The following is a 27,415-nucleotide window of genomic DNA, read 5'->3' as shown; positions in this document are numbered from 1 at the left end:
GCGCTTCCTGGATGCCGCGGCCGGACAAAGCTGAAGCGGCGCCGCGGGCCGAGGCCGGCGGGTTCTCGGCCTGTGCCGGCGTCAGGCCCCCTCCCTGCGGCGGGGCTCGCGCCGCTCGGCCGCCCGCTGTCTCCCCGCCCGGCCCATGAGGCCGCTGGGGCTCTGGCCGGGGCTGGGCGGCCGCTCGCTGCCGGGGGCGGCGGCTCCCCGAGAGCGCGGCCCGGGAGCCCGGCGGATGCCCGAGCGGGGAGCGGCTCCCGGCGGGAGGGCGGGGGCTGAGGGGCCCGATGCTGCGGCTGCCTGCGGGAGACGCCCGGCCCGAGGCCCGAGCACCCCAGGTGAGCGGCGGTGGCGGGGCCCCGGGGAGTGTGACGGGGCCCGGGCCCGCTGTGCCGGGAGCGCGGAGGGGAGCCGCCGAGCCTCGCCCCCTTCCTCGCCGGCCGTGCGGCCCCCATCCCGGCCCGGCTCTCCGGGCGGCCCCTGGTCCTGCGGGATCCGAGCCGGCCGCCGCCGCCGCCTCCCTGTTGGCGGCCCGGCCGCCTGCAGGTGTCCGTTTCCTGGGCCGCGCCGCGGGGCGAAAGCCCTGGCCGATCGGGCGCGGAAGTCCCAGACCGCGGCGGAGAGACTCGCGGCGTTGAAAGTCCCCCGTAAAACTCGCTGTTTAGCCGTGCCCTGGTTTATAGCTTCGGAGCTAGACCTCAGCCCTGCCCTGGTGTCCTGCACCTGGTGGTGCCGGCTGCTGGGCGAGCCTCCCCTTCGGGGGCTTTCCGCAGCCACTTGAGCTGCGGGGAGGGGGATGGAGGAGCAGGAGCTCCTGGGATGGGAGCATCCCTGGGCAGACTTCCTCAGCAGCATCAAAGCAAGAAAAGAGCCCTGGTCCATGGAAAGTCAGTGTGGGAAGTGCAAGCACGTGCATATGTTTGGTCAGGATCAGCACTTGAATCCCCAAACTGAAAACTTGGTCATGGGCGTGTGTGTGGATTTGAACTTTAAATGACAAGGAAAATGTGCGTTAACTTACCTGGATTTGAAATTTTGTTGGCTACTTCTGCAAAATATTTTTCCTTCCAATTGTCTAAGCGAATTAAATGCTGGTGATCTGCGCTGGATTGAAAGTCTTGGGCTTGGTTTGTCAACATAAGTAGGTAAAATAGGCAGTGACAATCCAAATTGCTGCCCTCAATCCTGCCAAGTATGTGTCTATTCTGTTTTGGAAGGGACCCCTAAATGGGGTGAGAGAGAGTTTAGTTTTAGTATCCATGTTTGAACTAGTCCTTGACTTCTGCTGAGACTGTCAGCTAGTGTGTAGTGTGATGTGTACACATGTCCATTAAGTGTACTGGCTTGAATACCAATTAATTACTCGCAGAACAGCCCTCCTGTGGAAGTGACTTTGTCGCTACTTTCCAGGGTCATAGTGGACCCAGGGCTTGTCTACACTAGCACTTTACAGTGCTGCAACTTTCTCGCTCAGGGGTGTGAAAAAACACCTCCCTGAATGCAGCAAGTTTCAGCGCTGTAAAGCGCCAGTGTAGATAATGCTACAGTGCTAGGTGCCGCGCCCCTCGTGGAGGTGGTTTTTTTGCGGTTTTTTAACATGGCTTATGTAGTCGCAGCATAGCGACTACACAAGCCATGTTAAAGCGCTGCCACTGTAGACTAGCCCTTAGTGAGTTGAAGGTTCTGTACCTAGTTGAGAGACAAGGTGGGTGAAGTAATATCATTTATTGGACCAGCTTCTGTTGGTGAAAGAGCCAAGCTTTCAGACTACACAGAGCTCTTCTTTAGGACCTGAGGAAGACCTCTATATCTCCAAAGCTTGTCACTTACACCAACGGTCCAATAAAAGATATTACCTCACCCAGCTTGTCTCTTGAATATCCTGGGACCAACGCAGTTATAACAACAGTGCAAACAACTATTACCGGTTGAGTCATCTGTTCCACCCAAGAAAGATTTAGTTTGATTCTGCCTTTAAAAAATGAGTTTAAATCCATAAACCATAAAAATCAAAATGCCTGTGTGCTGTTGTTCAACTTCTAATATAAACAATCCAGCTACTGACAGTATAGAAGGAATTAATACAGCTATTTGTAATTATGGTGACAGTCTTGTAAAGATATATTTACAGAATCTAGATCACAGTAAAGTGTTTTGAGTCTTGAGAGGTCTTTTCTAGCTTGTGGTTTATTTAAAAAATGAAATCAAATAGCTCCCCTCAAAAGGCAAATCTGACAAATCCTAAAAATGGAGACATAAAGCAGATCTCCTTTCTTTTGTACTATAGGGACTGGATATTTCAGCATAAGAGTATGTACAATTACTTTTCATTCAGCAATATTGTTCAATACTTGGGCAGCAGGGAATGAGCTGAGATCTCATTTTTGTCTGTTAGTGTTGATTTTTGTTTCATTTTATCTAATTTGATCAACATTAGATATATGTTATCTACAAAAATTATGTGTGCCATTTGATAATGGGGGAAAACTATATTGTCTGCTTAGATTAGTGAGGTGGACATTTTGATTAGTGGACATACGTTGTATACAAATCTTATTTTTCTAGGACTGAACAAACTTAAGAATGATATTCTTTTTGTTTATTTGTTTGTTTTTGTAGGATGAATGAAATGAACCTGAGTTCGGTAGGGATGGACCAGCTGACCTCATCCTCTGTGAGCAATGCCCTGTCTGTCTCAGGAAGTCACTTGGGACTGACTGCATCACCCACTCATAATGCCATACCGGCACCAGGTAACTTGGAGAGTTGCAAGAAGGGCTGATGATACTTGTCACTTGCTATGGATTTGCATTTTGCATAACAGTTGAAAACCAAAGTAGCATAAGTGTGAAGTGCTCATAGCTGGATAGTGGCATCTGGGTTTGTCCTCTGAAGGCTGGAGTCCTCAGGGGGGTGAAATGAGCAGATTTGACATTTGATCTCGTGGTTGTAAACCACACTGTGGGATGAAGAGACACCTGAAAGTTGTTGCTTGTGTAGACAAGGCAAAAGCAGTGCTTTCTGTGGCAAGAATGGATGTGTCCCACACAGTTCCTGCCAAAGTTCCTTTTTCTTTTAATAGGGTATTAATGAGCTACCTGTCTCTCTCTCTCTCTCTCTCTCCTTTTGTGCTGCATTCATCATTGTGGTGTTTGAGTCCCTCGAAATAAGAGCTGCTGCTGAGAAATCTGCCCCAGACTATGTAAAAGCCACACTCAGATTATATTAAATGATAAAACACACCTCTTTTCCTGACAAAGTTTTCAGGAAGTTGCACAGAAGTGTCCATTACAAGTGAAAACATAAAACAGAGAATGAGACAGTATATAAAAATGCAGCCATAGGGCAGGAGGCCCAGCTAGACCTTAGCAGAACCCCAGATTCTAGAAGAAATTATATGTCTTCTGGGGATACTCCACCTGCCTCAGCCACTTGGGAAATGGAGCATGACTTCCCAAGGTAGAACCAGCCCCTGGGAGCAGCAGCAAGGCAAGGTGGGCCCAGCTAGGACTCCATGCCCTCAGTGCCTGCACAGTCCCTTGACCCCAGCAGTGTCAGTGGACTGCTTTTTACAACTTGAACCCTGGACAGTTTCTGTCTTCTGATCAGTTGTTTGCCCCAGCATTCTCACAGTCCTTCCAGTGTCAGTCTTATCTCCCATGCCCTCCATAGTCCTGTACATCCTTCTTTCTCTCTTCTCCCCTTCCGTCTTTTTTTACCTTCTCCTTTTGCTGTTTATTCCATTCATTCTCCCCCTTTGCCCCATCCCAGCCCCATAATAAAATTAATAAACAAAGTTCTGTACTAAAGAAAATGATACACAATTTAAAGAAACTTGAAATGACATTTTCTTAATTAACCAAAAACTTTCAAATATGTTAAACAAAAAAGCTCTAACTGCTAACCATAAATACAGCCATAATACTTGCACGTACTTGTATCTTAATAAATCAGTAAAAATTATATGCTGGGAGTTCACCTGGAATAAAAATCTGCAGTTACAGGGAAAAGGCAGATGTAGAACATGCTTTAGGAAACACTGGGTTCTGTTTATCCCTCAGATTGCTCCTGGCAACATTCTAAATATGCACATGAAAGCTGAGACGTTTCATTGTACTAACTAGGGGAAACCCCTATAGTAGAGAACATGTAAATTCACATAGCTCAGTGCAGTGTGTGTGGTTTTGGCTGCATAACTCACAGATTCCAAGGACAGAAGGGACCATTGTGATGATCTAGTTTGGCCTAACTCAGGTGATAGAACTTCCCCAAAATAAGTCCTAAAGCATATTTTTTAGCAAAACATCCAATCTTGATTTTAAAATTGGCAGTAATGTCACCATTATCCTTGGAAAATTGGTCCAATGGTTAAGTACCCTCACTGTTAAAAATGTATGACTTATTTCCACTCTGAATGTGTCTTGCTTCAGCTTCCAGCCATTGGATCGGGTTATACCTTTGTCAGCTAGATTGAAGAGCCCATTATGAAATATTTGTTCCCCAGTTAACGGTAATGGGAATTTTGACTATATTCCTACACTGCACTAAACCCGTAAGACTTTAGTAAACGTTTGTCTTGGTTACATGTTCATTAAACTTACATAGTTCCACTGAATTTTAATGGGCATTTTCTTCTTGCAGGCTTGCCAGTTGCGATTCCAAACTTGGGCCCCTCCTTGAGTTCCTTGCCCTCTGCCCTATCTCTGATGCTCCCAATGGGTATTGGGGATCGAGGAGTGATGTGTGGTATACCAGAGAGAAACTACACCCTACCTCCACCACCTTATCCTCACCTGGAGAGCAGCTACTTCAGACACATTCTACCTGGTAAGTAGTATAGCTCTGAAGATTGAAGTTGAGATAGGTGCTGTTACAGAACACCTGAAGAGCTACATAGCTTTTTTTCCCCTTCTGTGCATACTTAAAGACTGTGAAAGAATACTCTGCATGGCATTCCTTATGACAAATTCCCTGGATTCTTCCTCAAGTCTAATATATCTATTCTACATCAATATAAAGTGCAGAAAATTACCATGTTATTTAATGCAATGCCCTTCCATTGGAGAGGTGGTGGGGTTCTGGAGGTTGCCTGGGCCGTTTTCTCCCCTATTTTCTGCACGGGCTGTGGGGAGGGCATGGGGCAAAGGGCCGCTGCCCCTTTCCCGAAAGCTGTGCCCCACCTCCTTCCCCTTAACAGAGTGCTGAAGGACTGTGCTCCCTCTGTTTTGCTGAGGCTTCCCAGCTTTTCACAGGCCTCAGCATGGTGACCATATACAGAATGGTGACCCTAAACAGCCAGCACAGGTGCTGGCCTCCTGTCCCTACTGTGCACCATTGGCCTCTCTCCTGAGACTATGTGCGAGGGTGCTGGGTGGCTGGTGCTGATGGGCAGGTGCACTAGGATTCAGGTCCTTATATCGGGCTGTCAGTCCCTAGCGCAAAAAGGTTTAGGGTTGCTGAAGAAGTGGTGACTTAGCCCTTAGGGAAAAGAGCAAATACCTTCATGTTACTCTTGAATGATGCTCTCCCAGCTGATCCAGGAGTTGAATAGATGGGTTCTGGAGGAAGAACTGTAGCCAGACATATTGGCTGATACAAATGATTGAAACAAGTGTATAAAATATATATTTTAAAATAAATGGGTAAATCCTGAAGGAGTTCCTCCAGTTTCTTTAATCCTAACAGAAGTATATTGGCATCATCACATAATATGAAATGTGCAGTTCCACTAGCAATCTTTTGAAGACTTCATTGAGATGTTCTTTTGTATAAGAAAGCAAAGCATACTTATACCCAAATTGCCATGTAAACTCTTTCTGACTCCTTGTACTATGAAGTCTGGGTCAGATGTTGCCAGAGTCTCAGCAATCCTGAGTTTATCAGATTAATAGAGCATTTGCTTTGGTGGGTGGAAACGAGCAAAGGTGATTCATCATAATTTTACAAATTTAAACTGCACCTATATTGCCACTGGGAAAGGTTTATGGTGGTCGCATATTTCTTTGTGATTGGGATGTTTCAGAATTGCCAAGAGTTTGTATTTGTAAGACTTACCTGAGTCTTGTCTTAACTTAATTGAAAATAAATGGGAATGTTTAAAGGAAACTGCAGATAGACTCATAAAGAGATCTTAATAAAGTGTGATTAAATGGATTGCAGTTGTGGATTGTTTTACTGTTTGAAAATTGATATTGTAAACTCACCTTCTCTTCTTTTTTTCCTTTTCTCCACCTCTTCCGTTTCATCAGGTATTTTATCTTATTTAGCTGACAGACCTCCACCTCAGTACATCCACCCCAACACTATAAATGTCGATAGCAATCCAGCTTTATCTGTCTCCAATAATCCTTCAGCCCTAGATCCCTTCCAACCCAGTGGAACTGTGGGCCTGGAACCAGGGATTGTCTCCATGGACTCTCGTGCAGTGAACACACATGGTGCTCAAAGCCTACATCCTAGTGACAGCCATGAGGTAGCACTGGATACCACAATCGCTATGGAGAGTGTTTCGAGGGTAACCAGTCCAATATCTACTGATGGGATGACTGAGGAGCTTACGATGGATGATGTAGCTGGGGATCATTCACAAATCCCAAATGGCTCCCGGAATCATGCACCATTAGCTGTAGACACGGTAGGCAGTAACTTGGCTTCAGATGCAGTGGGTCATAGTGGTGTCATACCCATTCATGGTAACACTTTGGAGATTCCTGTTGTCATGGAGCCTGACCACATTGCAGGCCGGGTAAGCGGTATATCGGACAGCACACTAAATGACTCCATACATACCGTGGCCATGAGCACCAACTCTGTGAGCGTGGCGCTCTCTACCTCACACAACCTAACTTCCCTGGAATCTGTCTCCTTGCATGAAGTGGGCCTCAGTCTCGAGCCTGTGGCTGTGTCTTCCATAAACCAGGAAGTAGCCATGGGGCCAGGCCATGTGGATGTGTCTTCAGACAGTCTTGCCTTTGTACCATCATCTCTGCAAATGGAAGACTCCAATTCAAACAAGGAGAATATGGCTACCTTGTTTACCATATGTGAGTGTGCCAGTGTGCTTGCTTCTACCTCTGGGTAGCATTTATCATGTAACTGTTATAAGGGATGCGAATATCAAGACTATTGCAGCGAGCCTTATAGACGTCTTTTAGTGGGGGTGGGGAATCCGTTAAGGCCATTAAACAAACCCAAAAAAGCAGAAAAATTTGCAGTTGAGGATGATTAAACCTCCAACAACTAGGTATAATGGGTCACCGTTTTAACATCATTCTGTTGTATCTGTCTTCTCACTTTGCCTGGAGGTTGGAATCTTAATCATTACCCTGTGACCTTTTTGGCTTTTGTGGATTTCTTGACCTTTAATGTCCTTTAAGAAAGAAATTTATTGCATGAATTTTTTAATTTGACAAGTTTTAATTACATCACATGTATATATCCGTGATTATAACATAGAATGACTTGTAAAGAGCCATGAGAAATGAGGCACTCAACAGAAAATCCAGAAAGGAGGGGAAGGGATGTTCTTCTAACTTTTCCAATGACTCCTATAAAAAGGTTTTTGTGTTTTGAGGCTAACTGATCTTTCAAGAGGAGGAGTTCGGGACTTGCTCTAGAGCCTGTCATCCCTCCTGGACTGCCTGAAGGGTAGTGCTTGAGATTATCACAAAGTTCATTTCCTGTGGCAGAGATCTGTGTCTGTCTAGTACTTCCACCACCTGTCTGTCTGGCTTGCTGCCACTTAACTGTGAGGCTGGATTTTAATATGAAGGCCTTTAAATTTCAGCATCATGGTCATTATCTGGTTTTCATCTTTCTCTGTCCTACTACACCCCATCAGAATCCCCCATCGACTAGTCAAGCATTTGAAGAAGAAATACATTTAGTTTAAAAATCTCCACATTTTGCATGATTTTATGTGCATGTAGAGATTTTTTTAATCTGATCTCTCTGATATCAAATGACTGTAAGGACTTGACAAAGCATAAATTGATGGCATTGCAGAATGCTACTCTTGTGTGTCTACACTACTCAAAAAAAGTATGCTCTTATTTCAGGTTAGCTAACCTGGGATTGAAACAGTGGTGTAGACACAGCAACTGTTTTTAACGGGGGTTAGCAGCTTGTTATGGGCTTTAAGTTGAGCTGCTAACCTCAATTAAAAGCAGAGTTGCTGTGTCTAAACTGCTGTTTCAACCCCAATTAGGTAATGCAGGTTAGCTAATCCAGATTAAGAGCACACCTTTTTTTGGCAGTGTAGACATATGTTTTATTGTAAAGAATAACTTTTCAGCTGAAAGCTTTCATTTTGGCTTTTCATTTTACTTCTTAATAAAATGAGTTTGTGGCCAGATACATGAAAGTAAGGAGGGAAGAGATTTTTTTTCCAGTTACTTCAAGTGTGATTTCTTTTCCGTGGTTACTGTGGGAGATTGGTGCCTCTTTTCAGTGCCTCCATTTACAAATAGGGAAAATAGAAAGCACACACCAAGGCTAATAACTACTCACATATCTTGAGGCTAAAATTATTATTTGTAAAATACTTTGAGATTCTCTAGATAGGAGTACTAATGTTCAGATAAAGTATGGGCAATGAATTTTCTCATCCATTCCACTACAAGATGTAGATGTCCAGTTTTTTTTTTTTTTTTAAGTTAATGATGCCATTCTAAGTGTTGTATTTTCATTCATTTCCACACTATCTTTCAGTTGTTGAACTAGGGGCTATTTCACGTTATCGACCTGTTACTGCAATTGCTCTAAACATGAGAATCATCCTTATGCATTAATCCATTCTAATGTCAGCCCTACACACTCATCCATCCAGCAATGGATGTGGATATGATCATATAGTCATTCAATATGTATTTCATAAAGGGTCACGTTATGACACCATTATTCATTTTGGGGGCAGACCATCAGCTGGTATAAATTGTCATAGCTCTGTTGACTTTATGAGAGCTGTGACAGGTTATACCAGCTGATCACCTGCCACACTGAATATACCTAATACCACCATTAGTCCTCCTGGAGTTGGTGAGACCACTTGGGGAGGTACTACTTGCTCTGAGTAAGGGTATTGCAATTTGACCCATAACACATTAATTCCAGGATGCACACACAAATCTGCCATTGTTTAATTTTTATATAGCATCTTTCCAGGTGAAGAGATGAGGTATTATGGAGGGGTGAGGATTGTCAGCTCTGTTCATAATGAAGTAGAGCAGCAAACTCTTTATGTGACAGTCAGTCATAGTGTAAAATACTTCTCCCGATTGTATTTAAAGTGGATGGAAATAATTTTCAGTAGTGTTCTATAGAGATTTATGTTTAGTGACAGCTATTGGAAATTACTCCACTGAGCGCTCTTGGGAACAAATTTCCATTCCTTTCACTTGCATTCCATAAATTCAATTTTAGTGATAGACTTCACACAGTATAAATATATACGAATAAGTTCCTCTACAGGGGTTTCAGTTTCTGCTGGAATGAAGGTGTTCATGTGGCAAGATCATAGACAGGAAGCTTAAAAAAAACCAACCCTTTAAGATGGTGGTAAAATGGAAGAATCCTGAAGTCTTAGCCTCCCTTCACTAAAAAATTCTACACACATGAGCAGTCTGCATGTTACTTGTCTGATGTGCTGAATATGCAAGTCAGAAAGATGGCTAACTGCCAGTATTTTTTAACTGCCAGTAAATCTTACTCCACCTGTGATTTCAAATGAAGCTGTTTTTTCTACCACTTGGATCAGTACCAGTAAAAAGGATGCTGCAATAAGAACTCTGCTCCAGTTTTGTTGCTGATGCAGAAGGAAGAATAGACTTCCTTTTTCATATACTGGATATGCAGGGATAAGGTTAGAAAAACTTGTTAAAGTCAGTAAAGTAGGTAGAGGCATCGCCAAGCAAATCTGTGTGGAGTAAGAAGGGGCCATTTTTATGTATTAGCTCTTCTGACTAAAACAACATATTAATGAGGTTAAAATCCAATGAAGCTGATGAGTTACCAGTCAGAAGAAGCCTGTAGTCTGATTCTGGTAGGATTTCTCCATTCCCAGCTCTGTCATAGATTTCTTATGTGACTTTGGACAAGGCCCTAATTTCTCTTGCTTCCATTCACCACCTATAAAAGGGGTATAATAGTACTTCCTCCCACCCTATGTGTGTCAGTGGGGCCTTGTGTCATTTGGGCCTTCTAGGTGTTACTGTAATACAAATAATAAATAATACCTCACTGAACTGTGTTGTCCTTTTTCTACACCCACAGGGTGCACGCTGTGTGACAAGGCCTACCCATCAGATTGCCCAGATCATGGGCCAGTAACCTTCATTCCTGACACCCCAATAGAGAGCCGAGCCAGACTTTCTCTCCCAAAACAGCTTGTTCTCCGGCAGTCTATCATGGCACCTGAAGTAGGTAAGGAAGATCTATTTATCATATATCTCTACAGAGCAGTAAAACAAACCCCAGTGATATTAATATAGTTATGGAACACAGTTGGAAAGGGTCTGGAAGTCACCACATTAAGAAGGTGACTCCAGAGGTGTTCCCCTCAGACAGTCACCATGATCACTTACAATGCACAAAGTGTTGGTCTGTGGCCATGTTTTTGGGCTTTGCCCAGACTAGGGTTTTAGGGTGGCTTATTAAATGTGTTATCTAACACTGGATAGTGTTGTATAGACAAGGCAATGTGTATTTTATGATGTGCTAGACTGGTCGGATTGAAGGCTGGAGCAAAGCCTAAGCTTCAACTCACCCTGTTTAGCACATGTTAAAGTATATACTGCCTTGTCTGCACTAGACTTTTCGGACGTGTTTGCTAATGTGTTGTAACATACTTTTGATGTCTAGTCTAGCCAAAACATTAGCACAGGAAATTTATTTGTTTCTCTTTAGTAACCATTCAGCAACAAGTAGGTCCTGCAGTATTCCTGTCTAGGCAAAATATATTCTGTTTTCAATGCTGGAAATAGAAAAGGAGTACTTGTGGCACCTTAGAGACGAACCAATTTATTTGAGCATAAGCTTTCATGAGCTACCGATGAAGTGAGCTGTAGCTCACGAAAGCTTATGCTCAAATAAATTGGTTCGTCTCTAAGGTGCCACAAGTACTCCTTTTCTTTTTGCAAATACAGACTAACACGGCTGTTACTCTGAAATGCTGGAAATGTTGCATAGCCACAATAAGTGAAGTATACATGTAAAACATAACTTTAGACTTGCATATTTCATTCAAGGAGTATTTAGTCTCTTTTAGAAGAGATTGTTGATGTGTGGAAGAGTAAGGAGCCAGCATTTCTGAAAGAAGGCTCCATTCAGATCGAACAAGATCCAGGTGGTGTAAATCTCCATAGCTCCACTGAAGTCAAAGAAACTAGACGGACTTAAACCAGTTCAAGAACTGACATGTTCTCTCTTGACATGGTCAGTATTACCAATCCTTCCCTACCTTGAGTCTTCTTTTTTTGAGGAAGATTATCAAAGAGATTGTGATGAGGCAGCTCTAGCAATAATGAGTCCTAACTTTCCTAACACCGGTCAGTTTGGTTTTAGACCTGAATATGGTATAGAGGTTGTACTAATTGTGTTGGAAGATTATCTCCTGGCAATGGATGAAGATCAGGTTTCCAATATGATGCCACGGTGCTAGACCTACTAGCAGCTTTAGTACTGTTGATGTGCCAGCAGACCCTAGCTGGGTTGATTGACTTGCTTTTGAATCTGTGCAATCCATTTTTATTTTTGGGGAAGCCACCTGGAGTGTGGGAGGAGATAGTATTGGATGATTGCTCATCTGCTTTAAAAATTCTCTTTTAATGGATTTTATTAAGTTATCCTTCCTGTTTATTAGATAGTTAAGGGAGTCAGTGAAGCAGACTGGCTCTGTTACCTTCAGTATGTGGATTACACCCAGATTCAGGACTCCATGTCATCAAATCCAGACACTGCAGTTAAGTAACTTTCCCAGTGTCTGGCTGAAATTGGAGCTTGACAAGAGCAAGCTGCTTGAGGCTTAACTTAGATAAGATAGAGATACCAATTGTAGTTTAGGGGAAACAATCAGAAGGAACAGCGGAGTTGATATCTGACCACTGTTCATCAGTTAGGGCTGGTCTACACTGGGAATTTATATCGGCATAGCTATGTCTCAGAGGTGTGAAAAATCCACACTCCTGAGAGACATCGCTATGCCGACCTTCCGATATAGACAGCGCAAGGTCGACATAGCTACCGCCTCTTGGGGAAGTGGATTACCCGTGCTGATGAGAGAACCTCTCCTGTTGGTGTAGGTAGTGTCTACAAACAAGCGCTAGAGGCACAGCTGCAGTGGTTTAGTGTGGACATACCTTCAGGTTTGCAGTCTGGGAGTCTTGCTGAATCCCTAGTTGCTTCTGGATGTTCTGGTAGTAGAATTGCTCAAGTGCCGTCTTTTCCATCTGCACTTGGCAGGTTGGTTGTGACCTTCCCTTTAGATGTGGACCTCGTTATTATAATCCATGTTTTTGTCACTTTAAGATTGGATTATTGCACTGCACTCGTCAAGGGTCTGAAGACTAGTTGGAAACTTCAGCTAGAGAAGCTGGTTTGCTTAGTGATGCTTCTTGTTGGGAACAGATTACCCTTGTGCTCTGTGAGCTTTCCGCTTTGCTCCTGGAAGCTAATGTATTGGTGTGGGGCTATAAATATAAATGTTTAATAATAATAATCTGGATACAGGAATTTCTCTGCTCATCACAGAAATACATTTGCCTCTGATGAGAAATGCAGAATCTACTTAACGGTGCCCAGCAACAGTTCTGGCAATTCATGGGGATTAAGTAGGCTAAATTTATGGGAATTAGGTAGGTACTGAAATGATGATTTTCTGGTTCTGCAGAAAATGCAATAAAATTTTTAATGGGCATAAATGGTCAGGACCTTAGTTTTACAGCTCATCTGAAAGTAAATGACTTGCTTTAGAAGCCAAAAATAAATATTGTAATTAGAACAAAATGGCTCACAGGGGCATTATATGATGGTGGTGGCACTTGTTTCTATAATAATTGTATTCCATTTGTGGAATACAAGGTTTTATGGTCTGATGCCCAGGTATAACCCTCAGAACATTATCTCACAAACATTGCATCTTTTAGTTGTTTGACTTGTTGTTTAAATAATTGATTCTGCAGTCAGTGCCTTTCTGCTGATAGGTGTGTGGACTCGGGAGACCATTCCTGTGAGGACTTGCTTTGGACCTCTGATTGGGCAACAGAGTCACTCTTTGGAAGTAGCAGATTGGACAGACAAGACAACCAATCACATTTGGAAGGTCAGCGTATGTCAAGTCTCCCTAAACCTTATGTCAGTGTCAAAACTGCCAGTTAGTGGTAGTTTTAACTGTGACTTGAATGCTCTCTTCTCTTTAACCCACCCCCAAATCAAGACGGTTTTTGTGGGGGGTATATGTATATCGGGGGTCAGCAACCTATGGCATGTATGCCAAAGGTGGCACACAAGATGATTTTGAGTGGCACTCACACTGCCTGGGTCCCGGCCACCGGTCCCGGGGGCTCTGCTGCCGTCCTGGGGTCCCAGATGCCGGTCCCATCCACTAGCCCCGCTCAGCCCGCTGTGGGTCCCGGCCACCAGTCCCGGGGGCTCTGTTGCCATCCTGGGGTCCCGGCCACTGGCCCGGGGCTCTGTAGCTGCCCCCAGCTGTGGTCCACTGGCCCCAGCCTGGGGCAGTGAGGTGTGCGGATAGGCAAGAGGGGGTGCAGCTGAGCACCCCCACCTTAAAAATTGTTCCAGCACCACTCTACTGGAATATTTTTAAGTCCTGATTTGCTGCTTACATCACTATCATGTCACATGGAACAGCGCATTGCTTTTGACATTGTGTGTGCCATCTGTCGCGATTTTTTTTCCCACTGTTAAGCTGAGGGGTACATGTGACAAAATGTCAGCTCCTAAGAAAGCAAAGTTACATGTCCATTCATTCAGCCTTCTTGGACAGACACATTGGATTTATTCAAAAGAAGGACCATGCTTGTATGTGCTTTGTGTTTGTCGCACATCAAGTGTTCAACATTTTCAAACGAAGCACGAGAGAACCTTTCTTGAAGAAGGAGACAAGACTCAATCGATCAAAAAGGCGGTAGCAGGATATGAAAAGCAAAGCAGTGTTTTTAAAATGCTTAAGTGTAAGTTAAAATCAAGCCACAGGACAAAGTTACAAGATTGCACAGTGCATTGCAAAAAACGGAAAGCCGTTTACAGATGGGAAATACATAAAAGAAGTTTTCCTCTGCAGTTCAGAGGTTTTATTCAATGATTTGCCAAATAAAGATGCGTATCTAGAATAAAAGAACTGCCTGTCTCTGCCACAACAGTTGAGAGATGCGTAAGCGAAATGGCAGAAAACATTAACGAAAAGCAGACAACTGCATTAAAAGACACAGCAGTGTTTAGCGTTGTAGTTGATGAGAGCGTGGATATAAACAGTGTTCCACGTTTGGCAGTTGTTGCAAGATATTGTGCTTCCGGTGAAATCCAAGAGGAACTTTGTTGCCTAAAACCCCTGCATGGCGCAACAAAAGATATAGCAGATATAGCAGAAACTTTTGTAAACCATTTTGAAGAATGAGGAGTTGACATCAGAAAAATATTTTGTGTGACAACAGATGGTGCTCCTTCCATGGTCGGAAAACAGAAGGGATTTGTAAAGTTACTTGAAGATCAAATTGGCCGCCCGACAGTCAAATTTCACTGTATTATCCATCAAGAAATACTGTGTGCTACAATTTCTAATTCAGAGCTTAATAATGTAATGAATACTGTGGTGCAAATTGTGAATGTCGTTGTTACTCGATCTGCTTTGACTCTCAGACAGTTTCAAGAACTGCTAGAAGAGATGGACATTGTTTATAATGACATTCCACTTCACAGCAACATTTGGTGGCTAAGTTGTGGCAAGGTTTTGGTGTGCTTTGTAAACTGTTTTGATGCAATCAAGGCCTTTTTGTCGGAAAAATGACAAAACTACCCTGAACTGGATGATGACAAATGGCTGTGTAAGCTCATGTTTCTAACTGACATCACCTCTCACCTAAACGAACTCAACCTCCATCTCCAGGGTGCAGGGCAAACGATTCTGGATCTTTATGAAACCTGGAAGGCATTTGTTGAATAACTAGCATTTTTTTCTCGGGATATTTGAACTTCGACTTTCCGCTACTTCCAACACATAAAAGAGCTATTGGCACGTTGCACTGTCAGTGTTGATGAGATTGGAATGTACATGCAAGAACTGGAATCATAATTTTCTGACAGATTTCAAGATTTCCAGCGATTTGGCTCAATGCTTTCTTTTCTAATTAAACCTGAAAAGTTCAACGAAAGCGACTTGGATTTGTCTGTATTTCAGTGGATGGGTGTTGAAGATTTCAAAATGCAGCTCATTCAGTTAAAACGCTCAGAATTGTGGGCATCAAAGTTTGGAGATCTGCAAAGTGCACTTAAAGCTACTGAGAGAGATCATGGGGCCTCTATTCTGACCTGCTGGACCTCACTGCCAGTGAAATTTAACTGTTTGAAGAAAATTGCGTTTGCAGTTCTTTCAGCATTTAGATCCACATACCTGTGTGAACAGGTATTTTCACACATGAAATCTGTCCTCTGTCCCTCTCGGAGCCGGTTAACAACTGATCACTCACAAGCCTGTGTGCAGCTTCAAGTATCCAAATACATGCCAGACATTGGAAAACTCAGCAAGGAAAAGATCACACAAAACTGATAAGATCTGCATTTTAATTTAATTTTAAATGAAGCTTCTTAAACATTTTAAAAACCTTATTTACTTTATATACAACAATAGTTTAGTTATATATTATAGAGACACCTTCTAAAAACGTTAAGATGTATTACTGGCATGTGAAACCTTAAATTAGAGTGAATAAATTAGACTTGGCACACCACTTCTGAAAGGTTGCTGACCCCTGATGTATATGATACTAGCTATGCAATATGGCCTTTGCCAGGCCACTAGTGACAGCTGATATAACACAATGCACTGACAGTTAAACTTGTAACATAATGGAACATTCTCTAGTCTAGGGCTAGGTCCTGGAGTGGGCTACTTGTGATGACCAATATTCCATAGTGTTGCACACTGAGTTCTCATTTGTACTTCTGGAATCAGCACTGTTTTATTTGGTTACATTGCAGACTGTGTGGAGTCCCCACCAAAGTGATAGGTCATTTGATGTAGGAAAGCACTTAAAACCTTTAGTTTTCCTTTCCGGGCCATCCATAAGTGTCATCAAGGTTTCCTGATCTCTCAAGGTCAACTGATTCTGACACCCTTGACTTTTTAGCACCAGCTCTGTCACTCTTGACTTTCTAATACCATCAACTCTACATGTGGCAGTGAAGTACTGAGGATCCAGCTGTGCAAGCCCAGGAGAAACACATGCAGTGGGATTCTGTTCCTAGTTTAAATGGCTCAGAGGTCTGCAGATCTATCTAGAATGACCAAGTCTGATGCTGAAATCCTGGCACTACTGACACTGTAATCCCTGATTGTTTGGTGTCTACTGAGTCATCACTCCCAAATCTGGGTCTCTTATCCCAGAAGTGTGTTTTCCTTCCAGTGTCAGATACTTAGTCTTATCTAAATAGTACCCAGAGGTGATGTCTGCTGATGGTTTACTTGAAGGACTTGCAAGATAGTTGAATGAGGATATAGGTATTTCTTTTGTGGGAGTCCCTCTAGACAAAATCAGTAGAACTGTTTCTGAAACCAGGTCAGGGTTCTTCGTAGGAGCTGCCATGAACTTTCTTTGCTCTGAAATCCTAGCTGAGATTTCCTTGTGCCAAGATACCCTCAGCACTGAAACCTTGGAAACCATTCCCAGATTGAGGTGGCTTCAGTACCTACTGAGTCTCATTCAGTGCTGCACCTCTGGGAATGAATACAATTGCTAATCCAGTGCTAATGTCCTGACTTTGAAACCATCCAAGGCCATTGGTACCCAGAGACAGCTAGGTTCCAAACAGCAGTGTCAGTGCTTTGTTCTGAAGACAGGCCACAAAAAGCTTTCCTGGAGTCCACACCCCTGTCATCTTCTGATGCTGGATTACTGGTTCTGCATGCTTCTTCTGTTTATGTTCACTCAACTGCATACTGACAGCTCTGAGCTTCCAAGGAGCAATGCTTTATTATTTAAAGGAAAAAAAAAAAAAAGTGGCAGCCTCTCCAGGACCATGCTGCCTTTGCACCAGAAGTCTCAGTTCTGATTAGATTAAGCCATCTGGTGCCATGTCTTTGGAATCTATTCTACTGCATTGCCAGGAAGACCTTGGATTTTCATCCTCTGTGTGTAGCAGGCAATCTGTGTCAGGTACAGGTCCTGTGAAAGTGTCTTCATATTGTTTTAAACTTCCCTCCAGTCTCAGTGCCCAGTGGGAAAGCACTTAACGTGTAAAATTGGGATTCTCAGCTGACATTAAGAACAATTCCTTGGGATTTTTGATGTTTGCTATTCCTTGACCAGTCAGCACATAGCAATTGCTACCAATAAGGTGACACTGGCATTATATTCTCTCTCCTTGTGGTATAGCCATATTATTCCAGTTCAACTCACCACAAATATCCATGGGATGCTTTCATTTAAGCAGCAAATTAAAAAAAAAAAAAAAAGAGCGAGAGCGGGTGTGTGAACTGTTTCCTGATGTGTCGTGGACATCAGGTCATTGGTGCATTCATGTCTATAGCTAGATTTTGGTACACAGACAGGCTCCTTACCAGTGGTACCTGGTATTACTTTTATCCAGACTTATGTCTATGACCGCCATAAAACTGATCGATTACAAAGGCACCATTCTTTCTTGACAGTACTCTGTCTCAGTTAATCTCTATTTTCATCTTACACTGGCTGCTAACTTGTCTATATTTCCCCAAGTCTCCCTTATGCCCAAGTGAGGACTTGCACATGTTCATTCATCTGGTAACGTCTAACTTAGTCAACTGATCCAAAGGCAGCATCCAGTGCATGTCTTACGGTTTGTTTGTTTGTTTTTTTCATAGAATTTGCAAAGCTCGAAACTGTAGGTGTCTGCAGCAAAAAAATTCTCTCACTGAGGTCTGAGCTGTAAGAGTGACATGTTGTAACTTCTTTTGACACGCCACATAGTTTTATCAATTTTGTATTCCTTGTTCATCTAGAACAACTCAGCCCGCCTTTCTATAGTATTTGTACTGCTTGCTAATCTCCACAAGCAATAGTACGCAGAGGCCACTCGAAGAGAGAGGTTACTTACCAGCAATTGTTCTTCAAAAGTGTCAAATCTGCATATTCACTCTCCATCCCAAATTCTCAGGTCAAGAATTCCAAACTTAGGAAAGCAGCTGAGGGATGGATGGGGCCACTCCCATTTTTATACCCTTGGAACTCTCCATGATGGGGAGGGAGGGTGAATGGCCACAATCAACATTACTGTAAAGATTTCCCACAGCTTGATGCCAGGAGGCACCAGTCCAACAAGGGTGACTATGCAGAGGTAACAATCTTAAAGACTAACAGTTAATTCAGGCCAACGAATCATTTTAACCTTCATTCTGGTGTACATACTTACACCCTCCCTTACCTCCCTGCAATCTTTTTCTCATTTTAATGCTATTAGAGGTGATGAAAAATGAACTGCATTCATTCATTGTCAATCAGATAAACCTTTGTTAACTGCAGTTACTGACTATCATTTAAAAAATATTTAAAAATACAGTGGTTAATATTTGAGCTGTGTGGAGCAAGTAGTTGGAGAGAGCCACAAGATACCACTGTTCCTGAAGCTTGGCCTGTTAGAAAAGCAGATGAAAATATTTGTCAAAAGCCTAAATGGAAGCAGGGAGGAGAAAAATATTCAAATAAATGAGCAGATTTAAGACTAGTGATTGTGGTGTCAGGCATCACCATACGTCAGTCTCTAGCTTGGTCCCCAGGGGTCAGGATGTTTGTGCTAACCTGAGGGTGGGGGGGCGCAGGTGGGGGAGGGATTTGTGATGTGGTGGTGGTGGCGGCGGCTCCCATTAGGAATATGAGGTCCCAATGGTGTATGACTCTTTTCTCTCTACACCAAGGATTTGTGATTGTTGCAAGGCCTGTTCGATGGAGGGATCAGGGAACTTCTGTGCAAGGTACAGCGTTACCCTCTGAGGTTGAAGACAAGCTTGGAGAAGAAATGACGTTAAATCACTTCCTGTAGCTTAGGTGCCCCTATATTGTTATGGCTTGGTTCACCATTGGGGGCAGCACGGGAAAGACACAGTGAAGTCAGATAGCAGTTGTGTGGGAGGAAAGCAATTCCTCCCCTAAAGAAAGGGATGAGCTCTGACCAAAGTCATTGCCACTTATTATCCTGACACTGTTTGTTTTGTCTTTGCTGTCAGATGTACCACAATGGCGTCCTGGAGTTCTACATCATTACAACGGATGAAAACGAGTGTAACTGGATGATGTTTGTACACAGAGCCCGGTGAGAGCTACGTTTACCCAGATTGAGCAGATTTGGACCCTATGGTGTTGTCCTTTATAAAAAAAAAAAAAAAAAAAACTGCATTATTTGTACTACCATAGTGCATAGGAGCTCCATGCACCTGTGGTCCAGCATTCCATTGTGCTAGGCACTGTACAAACACAGAACAAAAAGACAGTCCGTACCATAAAAAGCTTATGATCTATGATAAGGCAAGAGACAACAGATGGATACAGACAGATGTGGGGGTGGGGGAAAGAGGAGGGGTTTGATATGTACAAGGAAACAATGAGACATTGTCTAAATGGACCAGACAGACACAGGGTGGGGGTGGGGGTAGAACACAAGTAGAGTGAAGGTGTTGGTGGCAAATGTCATGTTAGTTCCATTATTTGTTTATTTGGAAGGGGTTATTTACAAGGGGATCAACTAAATGGAAGGAAAAGAGAAAGTGAGGGGTAGGGGTACAGGGAAGGCATGGAGTGAAGCTGGGGTTAAAGGACTGTGAGGGAGGGGGAGGGTTGATGCAAACAGCCAGTCCCCTTGACTCCATGTGACTCTGAAGTCTGCCCATGGCCTAGAGAAATTTTGAAGAGTGAATGTGCAGCCCACTGCAGTGGCTGCCCTATGTGATAATTAAAGAGTGGTGCTGAGTGAGCCTTCCAGGGATTTCTAGGAAGCTGGGATTGTTGCTAGGAGAAAATCAGTAAAGCAGCAAGCAAGAGGCTGGGCAGGGTATTACAGGGGAAACTAATTATATGGTAAAGCATCACTCCAAACCTGTGAATTGAATCTAGTCATTTGTCCTTTTAAGCCTTATGCCAGCTGCTGCTTTTGTGAATATGGTGGTCTATTATTGTCTCTTCCCTTCTTCACACCTTTTAAAATATATCTGTTAAGATGGCATTTGCTTGCATTTTTGCTTTATACCTTTACTGATAAGATGCTCCAGGTACTGCAATGTGGGCCAACACCATCCCTTTGTTCTGGGATTCACTACCTTTCTCCTAATCCCTACTGATAGCTATACCTTTTTCTCTACCTGGGAGCCTGCAAGGAGAGCTGTGCAAACTGATGTGAATATTGCCCCATGAGTGGGTCAGAAGGAAGGATATAATATTTTCCCTATTACTCCATGAGACACAAAGCAGGTCTCCTCTGTAATTCACTTCATCAGGCTAGTGAGCGGGAATCAAGTTGTTCCTGGCTTTGGGTCTTCTAGCAAAGTGGTGCAGTGCTGCTTGCATGTTCTACCTAGTTGATCTGCCAGGCTAGCAAGACACTATTGCCTCCTGGAAAACTTTGCAAGTGCTTTAAATTCAGTTAATTCTGCTTATAAGACTCATTTTGTATTTCTCTTCCCTTGTCTTTTTTATTAGGGGCATTAGCATGAAAAAGGGTCTTAGTTCTCTTAAGAGGTCATCTGCTCGTTTCCTCCAGTTTGCTCTCTCTGATGTCAGTTGTTTTCACAGCAACCAATTATGATGTCACAAATACGCAATGACTTTATAGGGAACTAAGCAATAGGAATAAATGAGTTTCATGTCATCATCCCTAGTAATAAAGAATGAGGGAAGTGGTAGAATTGCAGTTGAGAAGAACTGTTTCTGAAATGAAAATTCTCCACAGGATGCTGAGAGTTCTTTAAGGAGATTCCATTGTCTTTTAGTACTACTGATAGCTTGGGAACAAAAAGCAAAGCTGACAATTTTGAAAGGTGTTTAAAGTCTCCTTTGTTGGTGTAGGAATCGGGAAGAGCAGAATCTGGTAGCTTATCCCCATGATGGAAAAATGTACTTCTGCACCTCACGGGACATCCCTCCTGAACAAGAGCTTCTCTTTTATTACAGTCGGGATTATGCTAGACAGATTGGTAAGAAGACAGGCACATTTATTTGCTTTTACAAAGTCGAACATGAGCTCCCTTTTATATGCTGCCTCTGGTATGTGAGTTGGGATTTCCTTAAGTTTTTTGTTAGCACTTGGTAGTGAGTGGCATTGTATTCCTATAAATTCCAATTCACTACGTGTAAATAACAGGTTCTTCACTATTGCTATCACAGCCCTTTCATTTCTCTCTGCTCAGAATGAAAAGATTTCATATTCCAGTAGGACAGAGAGAGTTGTTTCTCTGTCATCCATAACTTGGGAGAGACAATAATAGGATGTGTAAGATTCTCAAGATTTTGAGTGGTCATAACAGATATTGGTGTAATGCTCTTCATAGTTTAAATTTCCACATAACAAATGATGGTGAACTTAGCGCTTGCAGAAGGATGAGGGCACTGAGCCAAACTATTGTATAGTACCAAATGCAGTGCAAGCTTCCCTTCACCTGCATGGCTTAGTTGAGAACCTGATAGATGCCAGCACTGATTAACAAGGGAACTCTAGGTCCACCTTTAGTTTTCAAGCAGGAGGAACCAAGCACAAAGGAGGAAAGAATTTAAAATGACTGTTGCTCGTTCATTGGACTTCAAGGGTTGGAGGATGCTGCTCCTGCCCATAATTCTGTTAGACTATGATAGACCAAAATCTAAAGTCCTTATCCAGCTGTATTTAATCTTTATTGAGGCAAAACTTCCATTGAAGTTAAGAACTGAATAAGATCTACCAGAATTTGGCTCAGTACTATTACTACGATTAATATATTACACTTATATAATGCCTTTCATCCAAGGATCCCAAACACTTTACAAGTGTGAATATGTATCACTATCACCCTTTTACAGGTGGGGAAATCGAGGCACAGAAACTTGTTCAAGGTAGCACAGCGAGTGACTGAGTCAGTGAAAGAATTCTGATTTCCCAGACCTTTGTCTGTTGAACTTATTACTTCACTTGAAGTACAGTTCATCCATCCTGTAGCTTATGAATAGCTTTAGTTGGTGTTCCCAAGGTTCGTGGGTAGAACAGGTATCATAAGCCACTGTAGTCTGTTGATACCCTTTGAAGCATGCATAAGACTCAATTTAACAAGCTGTAGAAAAACCACAGCACTTGATTATATGTAATATCAGAGAAATTGGGGAAAGTATGCAGCCATGTTATAAAGTGGGTCAGCAATGTTTTGAGTGTGTGAAGGAATGGTGTGTCTAATCAAAAGAAATGCTTTTGGGTTACAGGTGTCCCTGAACACCCAGATGTGCACGTCTGTCACTGTGGAAAGGAATGCACTTCCTATACAGAGTTTAAGGCCCATCTGAGCAGTCACATCCATAACCACCTCCCCAGCCAGGGACACAGCAGCAATCATGGATCAGGCCACAGTAAGGAAAGGAAGTGGAAGTGCTCCATGTGCCCCCAAGCTTTCATTTCTCCTTCCAAACTTCATGTCCATTTCATGGGACACATGGGCATGAAGCCACACAAGTGCGATTTCTGTAGCAAAGCTTTCAGCGATCCCAGCAACCTCCGGACTCACCTCAAGATACACACAGGTAAGGCAGATGGCCTGAGTTGGACTTTAAGATGCCATTTCACAAAGTGTTGTTTGAATTGAAGTAAACTTACTGCTGGCAAAAGGTGCCAGATTATCAGCCCCGGAGACTGAAATCCTTTGTTCATTCACAAAATAAGTTCTATACATACAGCAGCAATGCACTTATCCCAGCTGCTGCCTCTACGTGCTTCAGCCTTGACCTGGAAGCACTGTCTCTGTCTCCAGGTACTGATAACGCCCCCAGCACCTCAGTATCCAGGGCCTGCCTATGGATTGAGAGAGTAACAGTCTCCAGATCCATTCAGTTCTTGACCTTACGTGCTGAGACTGCTAACATAAGTGCCAGTTATGTTGGGGGTTTTGTGATATGGACACCTATCCACTAGGAACTGAACCAAGACCACCATCTCATTTCCATGTCAACTGCTGAACACTTGTCAGGTGGTAACTGCCTTTACTCAGTAATCCATCTGTGCCAGCTTTAACTCCTCAGTCACTGGTTTAATCACATTGAGGTACATAACCAAGCCTTTATCCAGACTCTTCATTCCTCAGAGGCTAAATCTAAATAAGCTGTCAGTCTGTGGATGGCACCAGTTACATATTGCTTGAGGTTTATGGCTTCAGCCCGAAATCCTAGGATAAATTACTTTGCTCTGCACGATAGGACTATAGGAGCCACAAAGTAGGCTTGTTTACGACATGAACTTTTTAAAGGCAGGAAATTGAAAGGTAAATATCTTTGCAGACTGCCTTAGTTAAATGGGTACCTGGTGGTGGTGGTAATTACTAACTCCTATATATAACTTTTCATCAGTATAGCTCAGTTTTTGTTGTAAGCATCATTATCCCCATTTTACAGATGGGAAAACTGGAACAGAGTGGTAAAGGGATGTAAGAACATAAGAATGGCATCCTGTCTCCCGACCATGGCCAATTCCAGATGCTATGAACAGAACAGGGCAATTATCAACTGATCCATCCACTGTTGTCTAGTCCCAACATCTGGCAGTCAGCTATCTTGGCTAAAAGCCATTAGTAGACTTGCCCAAGATTACCCAGAAGGCCAAACCAGCAATAGGACCGAGGCAGTGTTTGAGTGTTCAGTGTCCCAGTTCTTAACCTTGAAATACCAGTCTTCAGGTCAAGTACTGAACACTCAATGACAGCACTCTAACTGTAAGAGTACTTTCCATTCAGATGTACCCCAAAGTGCTTAAAATATTTGATTATACAAACTGTTCATTAGATTTACCTTATCTACGCTGCAATTGCAAAGGCAATTGCACAGCGTCTCTGGGTATCCTGCCTCTTTATAAAGCTCCCAGCTCTGGAGTGATTGAATTGAGCTCAGGTGTCAAATTTTGATTTCTTGCATGGCTAGCCCAGACTGTTGTTTTAATAAGTCATCATGCTGAGTTTGAAACAGAGCTGCAGAAATAGACAGGTGAATTCTTAATGCTTCAGGGAAAGATTTTTCTGAAGTGAATGATGGGTTTTTTTTGCAGACTTCATTGTCACTGTGTGTGTGTGCAATTCTAGGTCAGAAAAATTATCGCTGCGCGCTCTGTGACAAGTCGTTCACCCAAAAGGCTCACCTGGAATCGCACATGGTTATCCACACTGGGGAGAAGAACCTGAAGTGCGATTACTGTGATAAGCTGTTCATGCGGAGGCAGGACCTCAAGCAGCATGTACTCACCCACACACAGTAAGTGACCTTAAGTATGGCAGCTAACCAGCAGGAAGTCTAGAGCCAGGCCTATGGCGTAAACAATACAGAATACTTTGTGGACATGCTCAGAAAATAAATATCACTCTAGGTTATGGGGAAGTGCATCTTGATCAACTCTAGGATGGCTGTGTTATTGGCCATCTGTTGGGGATGGAATATTTTGACAGGAAAGCTACCATTGAACCTTTCAAGGCTTCTGCAAAATTTGCTTTTCTTACTAGAGAGAAAACCCAAATCATCCTGCTTGCATTGTGTAATAGCATTCTCAGCCCTTAGTTTTGGGAAGGAAGGTAATCCACTGATTTTTGTCCCTAATTCTCAGCTGAAAACTCTCCAAGTTCCAGTGTGACCATGCAGAATCAGAAAGCATGCCACAGCCTCTCACTAGCATTCTCACCTATCAACTCCTCATCCCAGTCTTTGTCCACGCATTCCCAGTCTCCACCCTGGGATCTGCAGCCAATCTGTCTTCCCGTGCCCCATGAGCTCCTTGCTGAATCTAATGCCTCCACCCATCCCCCTCCCAGTTCTTGTCCTTTCTGCATTTGTCAGGCCGATTTATTCTCCACAGCGTCTGAGATAGTTAGGGACATTTGACAGCACAGGACAGGGAGTCTCCCTGCTCCCAGTTCTGGTATCACAGCAGCTGGCCCTGAGCACCAATGCTGAGCCCCGGTATGGAGCAGTGCAGACAGAATCTTTAGAGAATTTAGCTGCCAAACTCTTAATATGTGTCTACTGAACAGAGATTTTTCAAAGAAATAATTTTGCCAAATTTGGACAGTTCTTCCTGGGAACAACAGGCAGATCCCTGGTACCAGGGTAACCATCCTTCCAACTTCCTGCGCCAGTATGGAGTTTTGGTTAACCAAACTGTTCTGGTCAATGAATTCTACCCTAGAAGAGCTTTATAACGAGGCTATACAGTTGTTGGCCCTAGTAGATTTATTGCCAGTGTGACAAAGCAACCTACACTGAGGATATGGAGCCTTTGTGTGCACACAGTGGCTTGTAAACCCTGTGCAGATGTCTCACCCCATATGTGAAATCATTTGTAAACTGGTTTCTTTTAATCACTGTTATAATTTAATCACTATTTTAAGCAACCCCCTTTCTCCAAACTCCTCTAATCACTTAAACAAGACTGTTAATGTATAGCTGCTGTGTCTCATGAGGAAAACCGAACTTTTTTTCAATCCCTTGTAGAGAACGGCAGATCAAGTGTCCCAGGTGTGACAAGCTGTTCCTGAGGACAAATCACCTGAAGAAACATCTCAACTCCCATGAAGGAAAGAGGGACTATGTGTGTGAAAAATGCTCCAAGGCTTATCTAACCAAATATCACCTCACTCGCCACCTAAAAATCTGTAAAGGCCCCACATCCAGTCTCTCAGCACAGGAAGAGGAGGATTCGGAGGAGGAAGAATTAATAGAGTCAGTGAGGACTGAAGACTGTAGGATTAACAGTGGAGTGTATTCGACAGATGACTCTCTCTCTGGACATAAGTGATGGAAGAGGGAGGAAAAGTCACTCCCCTTTCCCCAAGCATCATGTTTTTATCAATGAAACATTATATCCCTATTTACTAAGCCCTATGGCTAAAACTCTGAATGAGAATGGATGACACACTTATCAGTTGACAAGGAACAGTTTCTAGTAAGGAGATCATAAAAATACACTGTGCACAGACTGACTCTTGTCTTTCCTATATTTTGCTCAAACACTGACAGGATAAGGGAGTCACCTTGCTCCGTTCTTTGGATGGAAGAATCATGAAACAAAAATGAGATTTGGTTACCATAGGAACCTGTGAGCCAACATCTTGAACTGACAAAGCCATGAAAGTATGTTGGGGATTTAAAAGAAAAAAAAATTGTGTATTTTGACACTTTAATTCAAAGGGGTTTGTGTTCTCTCTCTGAGGCTCAGAGCATAATACAGAGAATTTGAATGCTCAGCTTTCCTTCTAGAAGTACAAATTAAATGCTTTGGTTAAAAAATAGTCTGTGAAATCAGCACTCATGGTGGATAACACAAGTACCTGAGCACAAAATTGTATAGGAGACCAACGTTTGGCTTTCAGATAAGTGTTGCCTCTTAATTTCCAGTTCAATAGGAGATGAGGCATGTAGTGATCCTACTTAATTCCATATGTTCAGTTTTGATGGGTTGACTTGGCTTTCAGAACACCAGAGGCTTGAAATTGTCCAGCTAGTTTATATTACTCATTATTAAGCTGTAAACTGTAGCCATGTGAGGTGCTGGTGATGGTGGGAGGGTTTGCTGCTAATGTATTTATGGAATGAAAATGTATTTCATTCAAACCTGTTTTCCTTTTGGAAAAATTAAAATATGGCTCTTTTCTAAGGTGCTCTCTCATAATTACAAGTCTCCCTTTTGAAAGTTTCTGAATTTATGCTTTTCCAGACCACAATGGAAAAATGCAGATCCTCAATGTGTGTCTCAACATGTGCCACACTCCTAACCCAATTCTGCCTTTGTAGGGCTTGCTAGTACTGTCCCCATGCGGTTAAGCATTATACACAAACGTTATTTTGAAAAACTGTCATTTCAGAGCCAGTTTGATAAAATGGCTGCTGAGAGCCTGTCAACCAGGTTGAATTTAACATCAAGCATGGCAAAAGGAGCGCTCTGGTTATTCTTAACAGTCTCTTACTCAATTACTTGAAAACTGTAGAGCTTCCTCTGGGAAACAACAGTT

General features: G+C 42.9%; 1 protein-coding gene across 2 annotated transcripts; it reads left to right on the top strand.

The window, feature by feature from the left end:
• PRDM4 (PR/SET domain 4) lies at nt 1-27,060 on the top strand. Of its 2 annotated transcripts, none has more exons than XM_048832390.2 (11): nt 1-338; nt 2,620-2,753; nt 4,642-4,827; nt 6,249-7,043; nt 10,270-10,419; nt 13,176-13,315; nt 19,430-19,515; nt 21,261-21,388; nt 22,641-22,955; nt 24,500-24,668; nt 25,899-27,060. In XM_048832390.2, the coding sequence occupies exons 2-11, from the start codon at nt 2,621-2,623 to the stop codon at nt 26,200-26,202; spliced, it is 2,406 nt and encodes an 801-aa protein (XP_048688347.1). In that variant the 5' UTR covers nt 1-338; nt 2,620; the 3' UTR covers nt 26,203-27,060. The 2 variants fall into 2 exon arrangements, with proteins under 2 accessions (XP_048688347.1, XP_048688357.1); XM_048832400.2 differs by having other exon boundaries at nt 3-338; nt 13,197-13,315.
• The last annotated feature ends 355 nt before the right edge of the window (nt 27,061-27,415 follow it).

This window comes from Caretta caretta, chromosome 1 (genome assembly GCF_965140235.1).
Source record: "Caretta caretta isolate rCarCar2 chromosome 1, rCarCar1.hap1, whole genome shotgun sequence".
Taxonomy (NCBI): Eukaryota; Metazoa; Chordata; order Testudines; family Cheloniidae; genus Caretta; species Caretta caretta.
The sequence above is the reverse complement of the archived record's forward strand: the minus strand, read 5'-3'. Positions and strand labels throughout refer to the sequence as shown.

Coding starts and splice junctions, on each gene's coding strand:
- PRDM4 (XM_048832390.2), top strand. CDS start 2,621: ATGAATGAAATGAACCTGAGTTCGGTAGGGATGGACCAGCTGACCTCA. Junction 19,516..21,260: donor ATGTTTGTACACAGAGCCCG/GTGAGAGCTACG, acceptor TTGTTGGTGTAG/GAATCGGGAAGAGCAGAATC. Junction 21,389..22,640: donor GGATTATGCTAGACAGATTG/GTAAGAAGACAG, acceptor TTTGGGTTACAG/GTGTCCCTGAACACCCAGAT.